The following is a 15,455-nucleotide window of genomic DNA, read 5'->3' as shown; positions in this document are numbered from 1 at the left end:
AACTAGTTATAATTAATTCAGGAGACCTCAATTATCTCCTTATGTTCGTTATTTTTGGTACTCTTGAATAACTAGCATGACAGTAAACCAAAAATGTGTGCAATGCTGTATGCCACAACTGTTTCCCAGGCTTAAAGTTGAAACTCCTAAGTTGTTTTGACTGGGCAACTAATAGCAATTTAGATAGCTCTATACACATTTAGAGACATGAGATGCAAAACCATGACTGTATTCCAGCACATTCTTCTTGTCAGAACCATTTAAATCACCATCTTACACAAGTACATATTGAAACTCAACTTTAAGCATTTTATTTTTATGTACATTTCATTTTGTCCAGAAATAAAATATCTAAATACAGACTGTAATGTTGTATATGTATAGCTTTCAACAATACTTGAGCTGAATAAATGCTTTGTACACTGTTTGTCTTTTTTTATGGAGTTCACAGCTACATTGATAAAATGGATTCCTCATATCTTTTTTTTCTTTTTTAACCAATAACAAGCAGAGAGACAAGTACAAGTTAATATTAATAAGCAGCTCAAACAACACTTGGTTAAACTATGTACAATACAAACCATTCATACAAATGAAGACTAAGATATTGAGTTTGTTACAATATGTGTAGTAAAGATAAGACAGACACTTATAACTTACATGGTGTCTGTCAGGCATTTCCCTTCTTACATAATGATCAGAACTTGTTTTAAGCAGCCTTAGCTGGTCTTGACTTTGCACAAGTCCAGTGATTGGTGATGAAAGCTGTAATCCAATGTCTGCCCACATGTAAATTCCAAATGTTTGCTCATCTTTACTGAGAACAGGCTCCCTCCATAGAAAAAAGAGCCATCTTGTATCACCTTGAATGTGCCTACTGTATGCTGGAAAAAAGTTACTACACTTTGTTGTGTTCATAAAATAAAGAATACTGAGCTCTAAAGACACATTTTTTCCATTTTAACAAGCAGATACTCCTACAGTAGTATTTACCAGTACAGCTACTCCAAGCAGTAGGAATGCATGAGTGGGGATTATTGATTAGCATGTACTCGAGACTTTAAAAGAGATTTCCATTCACTGTCAAGTTAATCCTTTTGCTTGATGATAGTTTATGCTGAACCATTGTGAGTCAGACAATGAAAGCCCTCTGGACAGGAATCATGACAGACGCAAGCTGAAATGTATAGGAGTGTGTGTTTGTGTACATCTATGTGTGAGAGCATGTCTTCAAGTGTGGCTTTAAAATCTGTGGTGATTTACAACTATACTGAGAGATGAAGCTGACTGGGTAGAAATTACATCAGATTGTTTTCCACTAGCGTATTTGCAGCCAGTTGACAAGAGCAGCAGTGTAGACACATTCCAGGCAACAGATGTGACCTTCTTCTTTGAGGTAACAGCCCTGTCATATGACCTTAATTCCTCAGGCTTCAGTCTCAGCCCCATGTTCATCCTCATCCCGAGGGGAAGTAAGGTGTGTCACTGTGGTAGTTGTAGTCGGGGCACACTTTCTGTACTAGTTTATAATCTGTACTATAAAAGGAAATGTAAATACAGATCACCTTAAAGGGCTTGGAGCAGAGCCAGGATACATGACTTTGGGTCTGCTCCTGGTAACAGGTTTTTGAAGGGTCATAGTTGCAGAGTGTGTTCTTGGTGGCCTTGTCAACCTTTTCATATTCAATGCGACAGTTAAAGGACTTGGAATCTTTGGCATCAATCACGGTTTGTTGTGCCAAGTCGAATTCCACTATTTTCGTGGGGGGCACCAAGCTGACAGATACATTCCCTTGACCAGTGGAATTATGCCTGAAATAAACACTAAATGTCCCATTGCCATGATCTACAATTTTCCCAGTTATCAACAGGTTTAGCTTCACTGTTTTGATGTTGGAATGAAAATCACCCCATCCGAACATTTTCTTAAACTTGCCCGTCTTAACAATGGGCCTTCGCTTGGCCCTGGGCCGAGGCTCTTGAAGGTCTGTGGAGTTCCTCAGCCAGTCCCAGAGGTCTTGTTCAGAATAAGGTTCTGGGGTGTCATATCGCAGGTCTAAATCTGTATCATTTTCTTTTCCACGAAAAGTCTGTGACAGGAGTCGACTGATAGACAAGTCTTTGCTGCTTTCTGTCCATATGTGCTTTAGTGTGGATTTGCTGCTTCCTGATTTTAGAAGTTCTGACTTTCCACCGTTTGTTAAATTGGCACATGTGACCTGAAAATGGAACAGAAAAATGACGTTTACACCTCTGTATCTGAGAACACCCAACACACAGATCCAAGCTCTTTCTCAGAGGATCAGAATTAAATGATGGCAATTCTTCTTAAAGTACCTTCAGCATCTGGCTAATATTTATTAAGATATGATAAAATACCACTTCAATTTTTATATAATTATGGGAGAGACAGAGTGTAGGTAGATAAAAACCACTAAACATGACCGAAAGACTATGTAAAAACATTGACTTTGACGAGGAAATGGCCACCTAACGTGAATAAAGCAAATTGAATTCAAACACAAATGAAACTAAAGTAATTATTTTTAGCACCAAAATCCAAACACTTTTGAAGCAAAATTTTGCAAATCATTATGCTATTTTTCGACTTCAAAATTACCATAAGCTTTAAAACTGTATGATTCTCTAAAATATGCCGACCAACATCCTATTTAGCAGTCCATGCCACGATCATGTTAGAAAACTTAGTTTTGCAAAGAGACTCTAGTAGATGTTAACTGGTCAAACAAAATAACATGCTGATTATCACTTATTATAAGTGAGGAACATATCACACAAGATGTAATTTTTTCAACTTAAGGGGCTTAAAATGTGGCCTAGAAAAAGGGACATAAATGAAAACATCTAATATACAATGTCTTATAAATAATTGTCATTCTAGAGAAGCAAAACACATGGTCAATGACAAAGAGGTCATTTAAGGTCGGATTGTGAGAGTCACATTCAGAAATTGTTCTCCTGGGACCCTAGTCTTGCCTCTTTAGAAGGAATTAGATCCCCAACTAGACCAGGGATTCAGATATACTATAAATCTAATTGACTGGTCAAACATCCAAAGCTGTACTTGCCTAATTATATAAGCATTTTCCTTATCACAGCCTCTATAAAAGAAATAAATGAATATCTTGATTGGTCTAAAGTTCTGATCCTGACACGGAGGGCTCAAGGACAGAAGGGAACACAGCCAAGGACCCACAGAAACCAAACCAGCCAATACAGACAAACCTTTTAAGATGTGGACTGACTATTCTAGGGTAAGGCTGCTGAAGGGAGTTCCCAGCTGCCCATTAAAAAGCCAAGTTTCACAATAGACCTCTATCGAGAGGCCCCTCCAGAACTAATTCTGAGACCTGTCTCAGACGTGAGCCTGACTACCACTCAGCAGCCTCTTTGGACCCTCTAGTCTCCTTCCAAACTGTTTTCAAAATGAGAGGTCAAGGGGCCTGCCAGATGGCATAGTGATTAAGTTCGCACGCTCTGCTTCAGCAGCCCAGGGTTCGCAGGTTCAGACCCCGGGCACAGACCTACATACTGCTCATCAAGCCACACTGTGGAGGCATCCCACATACAAAACAGAGGAAGGTTGGCATGGATGTTAGCTCAGGAACAATTGTCCTCAAGCAGAAAGGGAAGGATTGGCAGCAGATGTTAGCTCAAGGCCAATCTTCCTCACCAAAAAAAAATGGGAGGTAGATCTTGGAAAGCTTTTTTTATTCAGGCACACTAGGAATTAGAGATGCATTCTAGGGACCTCTCTATATATTTAGCTGTGCAGGCCTCTTGCTAGAATACAAACCTGCCTGAGAATGGCCTTTTTTCGGCCACTTATGTTAGGAGGACTCTATCCCAATCCCTAGGGAGTAAGAGCACGAACTTCAGGGCCACTCTCCCTGGGATCTACTCTCAGCTTGCCCCTTCCAAGCTGCATGCCCTTGGTCAAGTTATTTCACCTCCCTAAGCCTCAGTTTCCTGAATCAGTAAAGTGAAGGTAATAATGGTACCTACTTCATAGCATTGCTGTAAGGACTGAGTGACGTAAGACATGTAAAATCTTTAGAACAGTGGCTGGCACATGGGAAGGGCTCAATTAAATTTAGCTGTTATTATGAATCCCAAGCCCATGTGTAAAGACAATTAGAAAAAGAAGGCCACTGAATGGTACATATGGAAGTCTGTCCTGAGAGTAGCTTTGCTCTTAATTATACAGTCAAGTACGCGGAACCTGCATAGTATGGGTTCCCAAGGGACATAGATGCAGGGGATCCTGGTAATCTAAGCTAGAACAAAGTCACTTAGATCTTGTAATCTTGCCTTTTCACAAATGCCTACCAGCTAGCAAATAGTCTCTTCTCTACCCAGTTCAAATTGAGACAACATGAATGGTGTGGGTCTATGCCTACTCGGAAAAAAATACCAGCCAAAACTGGTCTCTTCCCAATAATGCTGAGCTTAGAAAACCCTGCAAGTTTAGCCCCACATAAATTCATTGCATCTAAGAGAAAATGAGGTTTTATCATGGGTTTATGTCCCAGGACTGCACTCTGACAAACCAAGACTGAAACATTGGACAGGCTAACACAAAAGCTTGTCAACTATTTCAGGCTGCTAGCCTGGGTCCAGTTGCATCTGCTGTGATCCCCAAGGCAATAGTGATGACTTAGTAGAAAGGTCCTGAAGGCCATTGTGCACATAGTTAATGAAACAAACACTGACCAATCGAAAAACAGATCCCAAGGACGGGATGAGGCCCAGAAATAATGGACAGATCATGGTGGGAGTGTGGTCATATCAAAGGGAAGCACAGACCAGTCTCATGTACTTGAACTCTCAAACATATCACCTAACAAAAATGAACAACCCCATTGTGTGGAATTGAAGATGGCTATCAGATGGGCCGTTATTGATTTGGGGGCAAACATTGGGAATTGAGAGAAGGTTGTCTACTGCCAACTTTCCTTAGTTCTAGGTACTTCCCCTTTACTTCTGCTCAACCCTTGAATTGGTCTCTCTCCTCTTTCCCCTGCACCCAAACTGTTTGCTGTTTATAGATTCTCTTCATGCCAAAACATCATTCCAGAAATGGATCACACTCAAGCAGTATGTGATCAATAACGGCAAAATTCATTTTGTTTTTTAACAAGGACTAAATATTAAGTCTTAAAGGGATGAAATTGAGAGGGAAATATTCTTTGGGGAAAGGGATGATACATATAAATGTATGAGTTTTCTTAAGGGAAAAGCATGAAATTTCTCATTATCCCCACTGCCTGATAATAAAGCCAATCCTCCATGGGACAATTTTTACTCTAATATCAAAAGTGTAATCCTTTCATAGTTTGTAATACTTTTGTAGTACTTCCATAGTTAATATTATATCATAATAATTATAAAACTAATAGAAACAACTAAAATTCTACTAATTGCCTGAAGGAAGTGCATTGCAAATTACACTATTTTTCTGTAACAGAGTAGCTATAATATAAAATTTAAAACATTAATTGATAAGAGTAGTACAGATCTTCGGTTCTGGAGTTCATTTTTGTATGTATTTGTCTGTTTTGTTTTGTTTCAATGAAATCTGATTGGTCAAACATCCAAATCTGTAATTGTCTAATTATACAAGCATTATCCTTATTGCAGCCTTTATATTTATTCTTGGTATAAAAGAAATAAATGCATATCTTATTCTCTGATGTTTACCTGGAATTAAATAGATAGTTTCCCACTATTTGGGTGGCAAGAAGAATAAATACAGGCATGCATTTGGTATGGGCTTGGTATTTTCATCTCAGCATCAACACAGTTGATCAAGGAGAGGGGCTGTAATGAGACGCATCTATGGTGCACTGGCTCATGAAGCAGTAATGAAATTGTCCCAAAGAAGGAGGTAAAAGGGAATTAGAGTGTAATTTACTGGTGGCATATGGGGGAAGAAAGAAAAAAATGTGGAAGTGAGAGATATGATTTCAAGGAGGAAGAACCCATCTATTCAAAAGGCAGACAGGCAGACAAACCTCTAATTTTCAGGTAGAATAGAAATTTAGTTTAAACCATACTCTGCACAGCTGTAGTGATTATGAGTGTGAGCCCTGGAGTCAGACTACCCGGATCCCAATCCAGCCTGTGATCTTTAACAGCTGGAGGATGTGGGCAAGTTGCTTAACTTGTTTACGCTTCTGTTTTTCTCTTCTAGAGAAAAGGAAACTAATACCCACCTCCCTCACAGGGCTGTTGTGAGAATTAAATAGGACATTCCACTTAAAGTACTAAGGACAGTGCCTGGACCATGGCGAGCTCAACATCATATGACTAACTATCATCATCCTCAAACATTTTTACCTCTGAATTTCCCTGGGTAATGTTTCATGTAAATGAATAACTTATAATGGGATTTGAGAGCAAAAAGTTTTTTTATAAGAAAATCTCCCTTTTACATAACCAGAAACCTAAAGCAAATGATTTTTTTAAAAAGCATATATTTGTGAAAGTGCTGCTGTGATAGCCTAAAAAATACGGCAGGTTGGGTAGACATCAGGTCAACAAAGAAAGAGCAGGGGCCGGCCCCGTGGCTTAGCGGTTAAGTGCGCGCGCTCCGCTACTGGCAGCCCGGGTTCGGATCCCGGGCGCACACCGACGCACCGCTTCTCCGGCCATGCTGAGGCCGCGTCCCACATACAGCAACTAGAAGGATGTGCAACTATGACGTACAACTATCTACTGGGGCTTTGGGGGGAAAAAAAGGAGGAGGATTGGCAATAGATGTTAGCTCAGAGCTGGTCTCCCTCAGCAAAAAGAGGAGGATTAGCATGGATGTTAGCTCAGGGCTGATCTTCCTCAAAAAAAAAAAAAAAAAAAAAGAATGAGCATAAGCTCAGCTAGTAAACTGCCCAACTACCAAATGCAATGAATTGATTTGCCTTCAGTGGTGTGATGTGAAAGGCTTCAAGTGGTGCCGACAGTCAAGAAACCTCTCTAGAACATCTCAGTTTGGGTACAGAATCAAACCAGGTTTCAGATTTAATCGTCACCACTATCTTGAATATTCTCATTCTCTCTTCCCTTCCCTTTCCTTTCATTTAGGTTAGAAGAGGAGCAGGGCAATGTCTAAAAGAGACTATTGATCATGGAAAACCAGGAAGGGTCTTTAGGAAAGTCCCCAGACCTGCTCAGTGTAAACAACTCAATTTATTCAGTTTTATTAATTCAACAACTATGTAGTGAGACTCTGCTAATATTGAGTTAAATAATAGGAATACAAAGATAAATGAGACATGATTCTTGCCCTCAAGAATTTCACAGTCTAATGGGGGAATCAACTAAGCAAGTAACAACGTGATGTGACCAAAACTATGTACAACATTCTTAGAGACATAGTCAAAGTTAAAAGGTAGAGAAGACAGAACAGAAGAGGTGATCTTCAGATCTGGGAGATAAAAGAGGTTTAGGAGTTCAACGGAGAATAGGCCAGAAGAGTTCTAAGCATAAGCAACACACTATGCAAAAGCACAGAGCTGAGCAGGAATATGTCAAATCTAAGAACAGAAAATAGCTCCTTACTGCTGAACCTTGGGGATCATTGATAGGGAGGAGATACAGAAGAAGAACTTGCAAGAGGTCTGTAGAACTTGCAGAAGGTAGGTGAAGGTCAAATTGTGAAGGTCCTGCTGACCCATTTAAACTTAATCTTATAGGTAATGGGGAATCACTAAATTTTTTCTGTTTTGTTTGTAAGTAGGTCATCCTGGATCTAGAAGAATCACTGATTGGACATTGAAGGGTGGATTGGTAGGGAGAGATCTTGAAGGAAGAATGACTAGTTAAATAACTAATTACAATACTTCATTTGAGAAAGTAAATGAGCCTGAACCAAGGCAATGGTAGAGAAAAAGAGAAAGAGAAAAATGGATATAAGATATATTTCAACTAGATGATTTATTGGCTAAGCAGGAACATGAAAAAGTTGAGAATTAGTGAGTTTGCTTGCATCTGTAAGGAATACAGGAGTAACAAGTTAGCTAGAAAATAAAATTAAATCTTATAGGGACATTGGAGGTTGAAGTTCCTGCAAGTCATTCTGATGATGCTATTCAAAAAGAATGTTGGGTCTGAAGGGCTGGAGAAAGGAGGGGGATGGTGATGTTGATTTTGTGGTATGAGTGGATGGCACTGTGCAGACAGAGCATGGTGATAGAGAAGAAGGCTGGGGACAATATCTAAGAAATGCCAATGCTTTGAGGACAGGCAGAAGAGGAGCCAGGCTAGGGAGAGACGAAAGAGGGTACTAGAAGGCAAATAGTATTGTAGAAACCAAGAGAAGAGGGAGGAAGAAAAGCAGGCATGGGTAAGTTTCAAATTCCAAGTAAAAGTGTAATAGTATAAGCACTTAAAAAGAAGCCTCTTGACTTTTGAAATCCACCTTTTTAAAGCCACTTTTGATAGTGGTGAAGAGATAATGCAAGATGAGATAGAAGAGCAACTAGCTTAATACATCTACTCCCAGATGCAATCAGGTATCATTGGCTTATTCACTGTGTCATATTCTTTTATATCTTAAGAGCATTCTTTCTTTCTTTTTTTTTTTTGTTTTGCTGAGGAAGATTGGCCCTGAACTAACATGCATGCCCACCCTCCTCTATTTTGTATGTGGGATGCCACTACACATGGCTTGATGAGCAGTGCGTAGGTCCACGCCCGGGATCTGAACCTGTGAACCCCGGGCTGCCAAAGTGGAGCTCGCAAACTTAGCTACTTCACCACTGGCTGGCTCCTAGAGCTTTCATTTTTGAAACAAATAAATATATGTATAAAATTGAAATAGATTTTGAGCCTCACTGAACAAAAAACATCATTGAAAAAGAAAACTTTATACCCAGAACACCCTCTACCATTGATTTTACAAACATATTAAAGGAATTTGTTTTTAAAAGTCACATAAAGATCCTTTGATGTCAGTGTTTTGAGTAACAACAGAAATGACGAGTACTATGGCATAAAGATGAGTACAAAAGAAGAACTTGACAACTTCTAATTAACCCAATTCCAAAAAGGCAAAGCATTGCGAGTCTTTTTCTACAAATAATAGTATTTTTTCTACAATATAACAATGAAAACACCAAATATTCCTCCTAACAATGTAATTTTCTGTGTCAAAAGTGGCCAGTGCCCATTTGAAAGGAGCTGGCTCACTGGTTCAATGATACCATTTCCACAAATTGTATGTGCTGTTTGTCTCATTGTTTTAGAAACACTGAGGATCATATAGATTCTTAACATGATTAGGTATATTCATTTTAATGTGTGTTTCTTTTGAGAATATTCAAAAAATAGGTGCAAAAAGAAAGGTCATTTCCTTCAACTGTGAACAGAGATAGAGCTTGCGTCTAACGTGAAGGGAGCGTGTCTGGGGCAGGGCCTGTGTAAAGGGCCAGGGAGAAAAGACCACCATTGCATGGTGCAAGTGTAAACACGTAAAGAGTTGCCACACTTCCATCTAGCTCCTTCTTTATATGTCTTAGGGTCATACTTTCACATTGCTTTCTCTAATAGCTTTTCATATAAGCTTATAATCACCATGTCAATACGTTACCTTTTACGATATCGTTGAAAGACATCACTCTTGGAAAATAAACCCCTCCTCAACTCCACTGCCACCTCAATTATGCTCCTGGCCTTATGAGATTTTAGATAAAAATTTCACTCCTTTACATACACTATCTCCAGCTCAAGGTGTCTCCAGATGTTTGTGTAGCTCTTTTTATAAAAGAGCAATAAGATACCTTTTAATTTCTACCAACCTGCACATATTACTGCTGATCTATTACTGTTCAATGTAAATAATCTCAAGATTACTTTGAAAATCATGTATTTATTTCATCAACTGTATGAATACTTGAAGCCAAACAAAAATTTTAAACAACCTGATGCTTAAGCAATATCTCATCAGTGAATAACCAATCAACAAAATGGCCTTGCTCTATGATTACCATTTCATTCTGGCAGTTTTATGATTTGCTATGTTGAATATATATTGCATACTATTAACTGCTACTGGTTAATGGCACACTGTATTCCAGACATTGTAATTAGCATTTTACATATGGCGTTGTATTTCGTTTCAACCACACATGCGCTTGCACGTGCACACACACATATATACACGCAAACTTGGAGGTCCATCGTGCTATCTTCTGCTTACAGATGGGGATACAGGCTCAAAAAGAGCTTGTCCAAGATCACTGCCGGTAAGCGAAAGAGCTATTTCTTAGTTACACCATAAGGTATGTCCTTTATTTTTTAAAATCATCTTAATCATGCAATTCTATATTAATATATGGTTATCAAAACACTCAAACATTACAGGATTTATCTAGTAAAAAGTAAAAGGCTGTCTTCATCATCAACACCTGCTCTCTTGCAATCCCACGTCTCTCTCCAGAGGTAAAACCTGTCAAAAATGTTCATGCACATCGTTCCTAAATATTTTCACTTTTTTTCATTTATAAATATTTTTCATACATAGTGCCATATTTTATTAATTTAATTATACGTTTTTCCAATCCACGACATATCTTAGATGCATACCTCTTAGTATATCCAGGTATATCATCTTTATTAAATGGGAATATAGAATTCTATAATATGAATGTACCCTACTTCCACTTTTGTGTAACTTTTATGATAGATCTTTAATCATTGCATTGTTTCATATCTAGGTTACCTACAGTTGTTTTTTAGCCTTGATTCCATTGGTTTCTCTGCTCACTGTTATTTCATATACCTCACTCCCTTCTCTCTTGGGTTGGATTTCATTCATATGAGATTTTCATTCTCATATAGGCTTAATGTGATTCTTTTAGAAAGAGTTCATAGGGGATAAACAATCTGAGTTGCCCATGCCTAAAAATGTCTTTATTGGCTATAAGCTTACACTGGGTATAACATTCATTCATCCTTTAACTCATCTTGTTCTGTTATATTTTTCTCTCACCAAAACTTTTAGGATTTTCTATATTTCAGTCATTGTGAAATCTCACAAGGTGGGCTACATCAGCTGTGCTTTCTCCAGCCCATTTCTTAACTAGTTTAGAGAAAAGCATGCAGATATTTCTACATATGTTAGGCTCTTTTTCATAAGGTTCCCCCCAGGGAACTATAAAATCTTTGAGGGATGTTTCTATATGTCTGTATTCTATACTCTTTCTATATTATGCCATTTTGTACCTTGAGAGATGGAGTGCCCAGCATAGAGTGAGCACTCAATAAATTACCCATGTGGTTTTTGTTCTTACTTACATCTATTTGAATAGTGAATGTTCATTGATTCTTTAGTCACAATCAAAAGTTTGGGGGCATATGTGGTCCTCAGAGATTTCTCTCTTACAAATTTAGAGCCTGCACTTCATTAACAATATCCGGAGTGCCTGTATTTTATATGATAAGCCAAAGGAAATGGGTTAATGTTTTAATACATCAAAAATGCATCATATCCTTCTGCTACAAAGCAGTGCTCCAGGAGCAGCAGTGCTGCGTTAACAACAGAAAAGCAGAAAAGGAACTTGATGCCTCTCTCTTAACCCGGAAGGTGCTGAGAGGCTTTATTGCATAGAAACTAAGAAAATGGGCTTTGCAGTCAGAGATCACAGGGCTAAATCCAAAATCTGCTACTTTATCACTAATGACCCTTTAGAGCCATATTTTCTCCAAATAGAAAATAGAGATGATGCCTAACTCATTGGGTTTTTGTGAAGATAAGATAAACAATTTTATATGTAGCTCAAATCACAGAGTCAGGAATATGGTATGAGTTCAACACATGAGAGCTAATGTGCTTAGTTAGGTCATGAAACCCCAAAGACAAGGAAAACAAGGCTTTCAGAGTGCACACTGCTATTCTATTCCTGTCTTCTGACTGGAGACATCACATCTGCTCAAATGGTCCAAACAAACTGAGATGGAAATTAGCATAATTATAGCAACTCTGTGATCATCTTTAGCAGTAGGTGGTGGTAGGAGACCACGCTGATTATCTTACAGTTTAATGTTGGCATATGTGGGCAATAATGTATCTTTAACATAACAACTTTAAGAGAAGACATTCTGACCAGCCTGGACATGGTATGTTCCTATCAGTTTGAAGAATCCTCAAATGGCTAAGAATTTTAGGTATGTTACCCCATGAGCTCTCATGATCCCATAGAGGAAGGCTCACTTCTAACATAGGTTACCAACTTTTCCCTAGGTTATTGTATTGGCTACTGGTTCTGAGTCATAGTAGTTGAGCTCCTCTCAAGTTTGTATTACCATAATAATTATCCTTCCTTTTGATTCCTTTTCCTGTAGGTGCTCTTACAAAAGTTATCTTGAAAATGTTCTTGGTTCCTTAACATGAAGGGGAAAACATACTTTGTGAAGAGCCATGAACTATTGCTTCTGCTACTGAGAAATAGAATTTTTTTGTCTTTGAAAATATTGTCCCCTCCCTCATGCTCACTTTGTAAACAGACACACATACACATAAGTTTTGACATACAGACACAATATCGACAAAAAATATTATTCCTTATGGCCCCACTTAACCCATTCTCTCAAAACATCGTTACAGATTACCCAGGTTTCCATTGCATTAGTTGCTTCTTTTATTAGTATTTCATGTTACTTCCATTTAAAATGTATAAAGAAGGCCCCTTATATAATGGGAGGGCCCCTGGGTACATATTTATAATAATGAGCAAAAGTTTAAAATAACATGTTGAAAGACTATTTCTTGGCTAAAACAAAGCCACTTCATCATCATTTTTCATTACTCACAAAGATAGTTGAATTTGTCAGTAAATCTAGATGTCTTTAAGGAAAAGAGCAATGTTGCACATGTAGGAATAGCTGGGTTAGATCCAGGGTCTTTCTATCTGAATCAAGGTCAATATGAGTGATTGTCCATAACAAGCCTTGTTATATGGATGCTAATGGAAGTTTTTAGCTTCTTAAAGTGAAACAAAGTGCATACCTGTCTAGAATGGACCAAATGAGGAAGAATTGGCTCAACTTCCAACTCTATTTTCAGCAACCTATATGTATATATGTTCTCATATACAGCTATGGTATATGAGACAATACTGAGTAGTAATAATAGTATACCTTATCTAAGATAATCCCAAATTCCTGAGGAAATAATGACTTTGATAGTTTTTGAATGATATGCCTTCATAACACCCTCTGATTATCAAGAGATTGATCTGGAAACTTTCCAATAGACGAGGAAGAAATCATTACATAAATCAAGTGATAGAAACTACAGGAAACTAATAGAATATTAGCCCCGTGCAATTTAGATTCTGGATTAGTTCAAAAATTCTTCTAGGACCTCTTTCTTATAGCCTTCTAGTGCATGGACACTGCTCAGAGCTTCCAAGACAGGGTGGGAAGAAGAGGAGTGGACAACAAGCCAGACAGTCAACCCAGAATTACAGAAGCGGGTGAAGACCCTGGAAATGTGGTCCTTCTACACTCCTGTAAAAATCTTGTGGACTGGGAATCTCCAACTGCCTGAAGTGAAGCAAATCCATGTTCTGAGAAGGAGAGGGAATATCTAGTAGAGAGAATGGACCTCCTCACCTTTGCATCAAAGGTTGGTGAAGCTAGAGTTTGGGTTATGCAAAAACTTTTGACATTGAGTAGATAAATATTTTAGGATCACGCCTTGGCAAGAGCGTAATTTGATAAAAGCACATCCAGCCTAGAGCACCAGGCCCCACAATGGCTCTTAAGCATAGCTCAAAGAAGACACAAGTCATGCCCTGAGGGAACTTCAAAGGCTACTGTGACCAGGAGGAAACGATTCCCCTGGAAGCTCTTAAATCAACCCATTATTTTCTAAAGAAGATTATCATCCATTCTTTGACCTTTTGTTTCTTCCTTTAAGGATTCCTAGCACTGGTAACCACACTCTGTCCTCCACAGATCTCTTACCCAGTTACGGCCAGCTTTGGAACAAGATGCCCCTGTTGGTCAGAGTCTAGGCCAGATTTCACTTCGGTCTTGCATCCCCCTGCTCCCCTATTCCCAGTTTCTTAAAGCATGGCATGTGGAATCTCATATCAAAGAGCCAGGTGCTGAGGAAAAAGGATATTGAGGCAGAGTGATCTCATAAACAAGCAAAAAGACGGCCTCTGGATTTAGGTGCTGTGGCTTTAAGTTAATCAGATATAAAACTGAGTAGTGTACTTGGAGTCCAAAAAGAAGAAGACTTGGCTCTTTTGGTTACCAAGGGAATTAAGTAAACAGTTCCACTACATCAAAGAAGAATGTTCACACAAATGTTACACTATAGGAGGAGACGGGCTGTGGGAGGAATGGAGCAAACAGCTCAGCAATGACCGAGGATGCTGTAAGAGAAGTCACAATAGAGAAGTTGGATGAAAGTGTATGCGCAGTCAGAGCTCTGAGATCCCCTTGACCTTTAAGGTACTTTAAAATGACTTATCACAGCATTAGTAGTTTGTACTGCCATGAACACTGTGGATAGCAAGTATCATAGGAGAACTGAAAGAAGGACAGACTGTTAGGGTAGAATTTCCTCCTCTAGTATGTCCATACAGTCGCTTATTTCCAAACTCTGAGAGGTAGCTTAATTACCCTTTTCAAAAGAGCTGGGTAACATTCCAGCTGCCACTAGAGGGCACAGCTAGGACATCTGACAGCTGTCTCTATTTGTGGTGATGAAGTCAGACAGAATTGTGTCACCAAGGGTCCCAGAGCTCTTTGGAGAAAGAAAATGGACCAGGAACGTTTGTGGTAACTGCTAACTGACGTAACCCCTGGGAGCCAACACTTCTGTGAGCTGCAGAGACCCCAAAGGAGCTGCCGTTGCTCAAGGAACTACTACAGAAGTCACCACCAACTAAAGAAGCTGTTGTGAGCCTTGCATCCCTGATAATGGGTGTGTTCAGGGATAAAGTATTTATATTTCTTTATTTGAAAATAGCCTGGGTCAGTGCAACATATTTCTACATCTCTAGCATCATCTTGGCTACTCTTGCCTTTGGCCTCAGAGTTCAGATCACATCAGACTTTTTATGTGTTCCTTTTCTTTCAACTTCAGAACCTTTGCACAGGCTGCTTCTCCATCCTTGGAATCCTTTCTACCCGTTCCCATTTGCTCGGCTAACTCATTCTCTAGCCTCGCTTAAACTTCATTTCCACAGGAATCATTGATCCTCTCAGAGCACCCTGTCCTGTTCGTTCATAACTCTATATATCTATCTATCTGTCTATCTATCTATCTATCTATCTGTCTGTCTATATATCTATTTATCTACCCTTTTTTCCTGAACTGTCATTTCCATGGGGGAGCCATCCATCCAATGCCTTGTTCACTATTTTTTTACCGCACTTTATAAAATACCAGATTCCAAGTAGGTGCCCTACAAATATCAGTT

At 38.9% G+C, this 15,455-nt stretch overlaps 1 protein-coding gene across 1 annotated transcript in view; it reads right to left on the bottom strand.

Moving 5' to 3' along the window:
• Positions 1-310: 310 nt before the first annotated feature.
• Positions 311-15,455, bottom strand: part of NXPH1 (neurexophilin 1) — a 281,080-nt gene continuing 265,935 nt past the window's right edge. Inside the window, exon 2 of the mRNA XM_004431390.2 lies at positions 311-2,219. Coding sequence (XP_004431447.1) covers positions 1,458-2,219 — 762 coding nt within the window. The 3' untranslated portion in view covers positions 311-1,457. The remainder of the gene's footprint in view (positions 2,220-15,455) is intronic.

Source organism: Ceratotherium simum, chromosome 1 (genome assembly GCF_057802395.1).
Source record: "Ceratotherium simum simum isolate JZ-2026a chromosome 1, ASM5780239v1, whole genome shotgun sequence".
NCBI classification, from domain to species: Eukaryota; Metazoa; Chordata; class Mammalia; order Perissodactyla; family Rhinocerotidae; genus Ceratotherium; species Ceratotherium simum.
The sequence above is the reverse complement of the archived record's forward strand: the minus strand, read 5'-3'. Positions and strand labels throughout refer to the sequence as shown.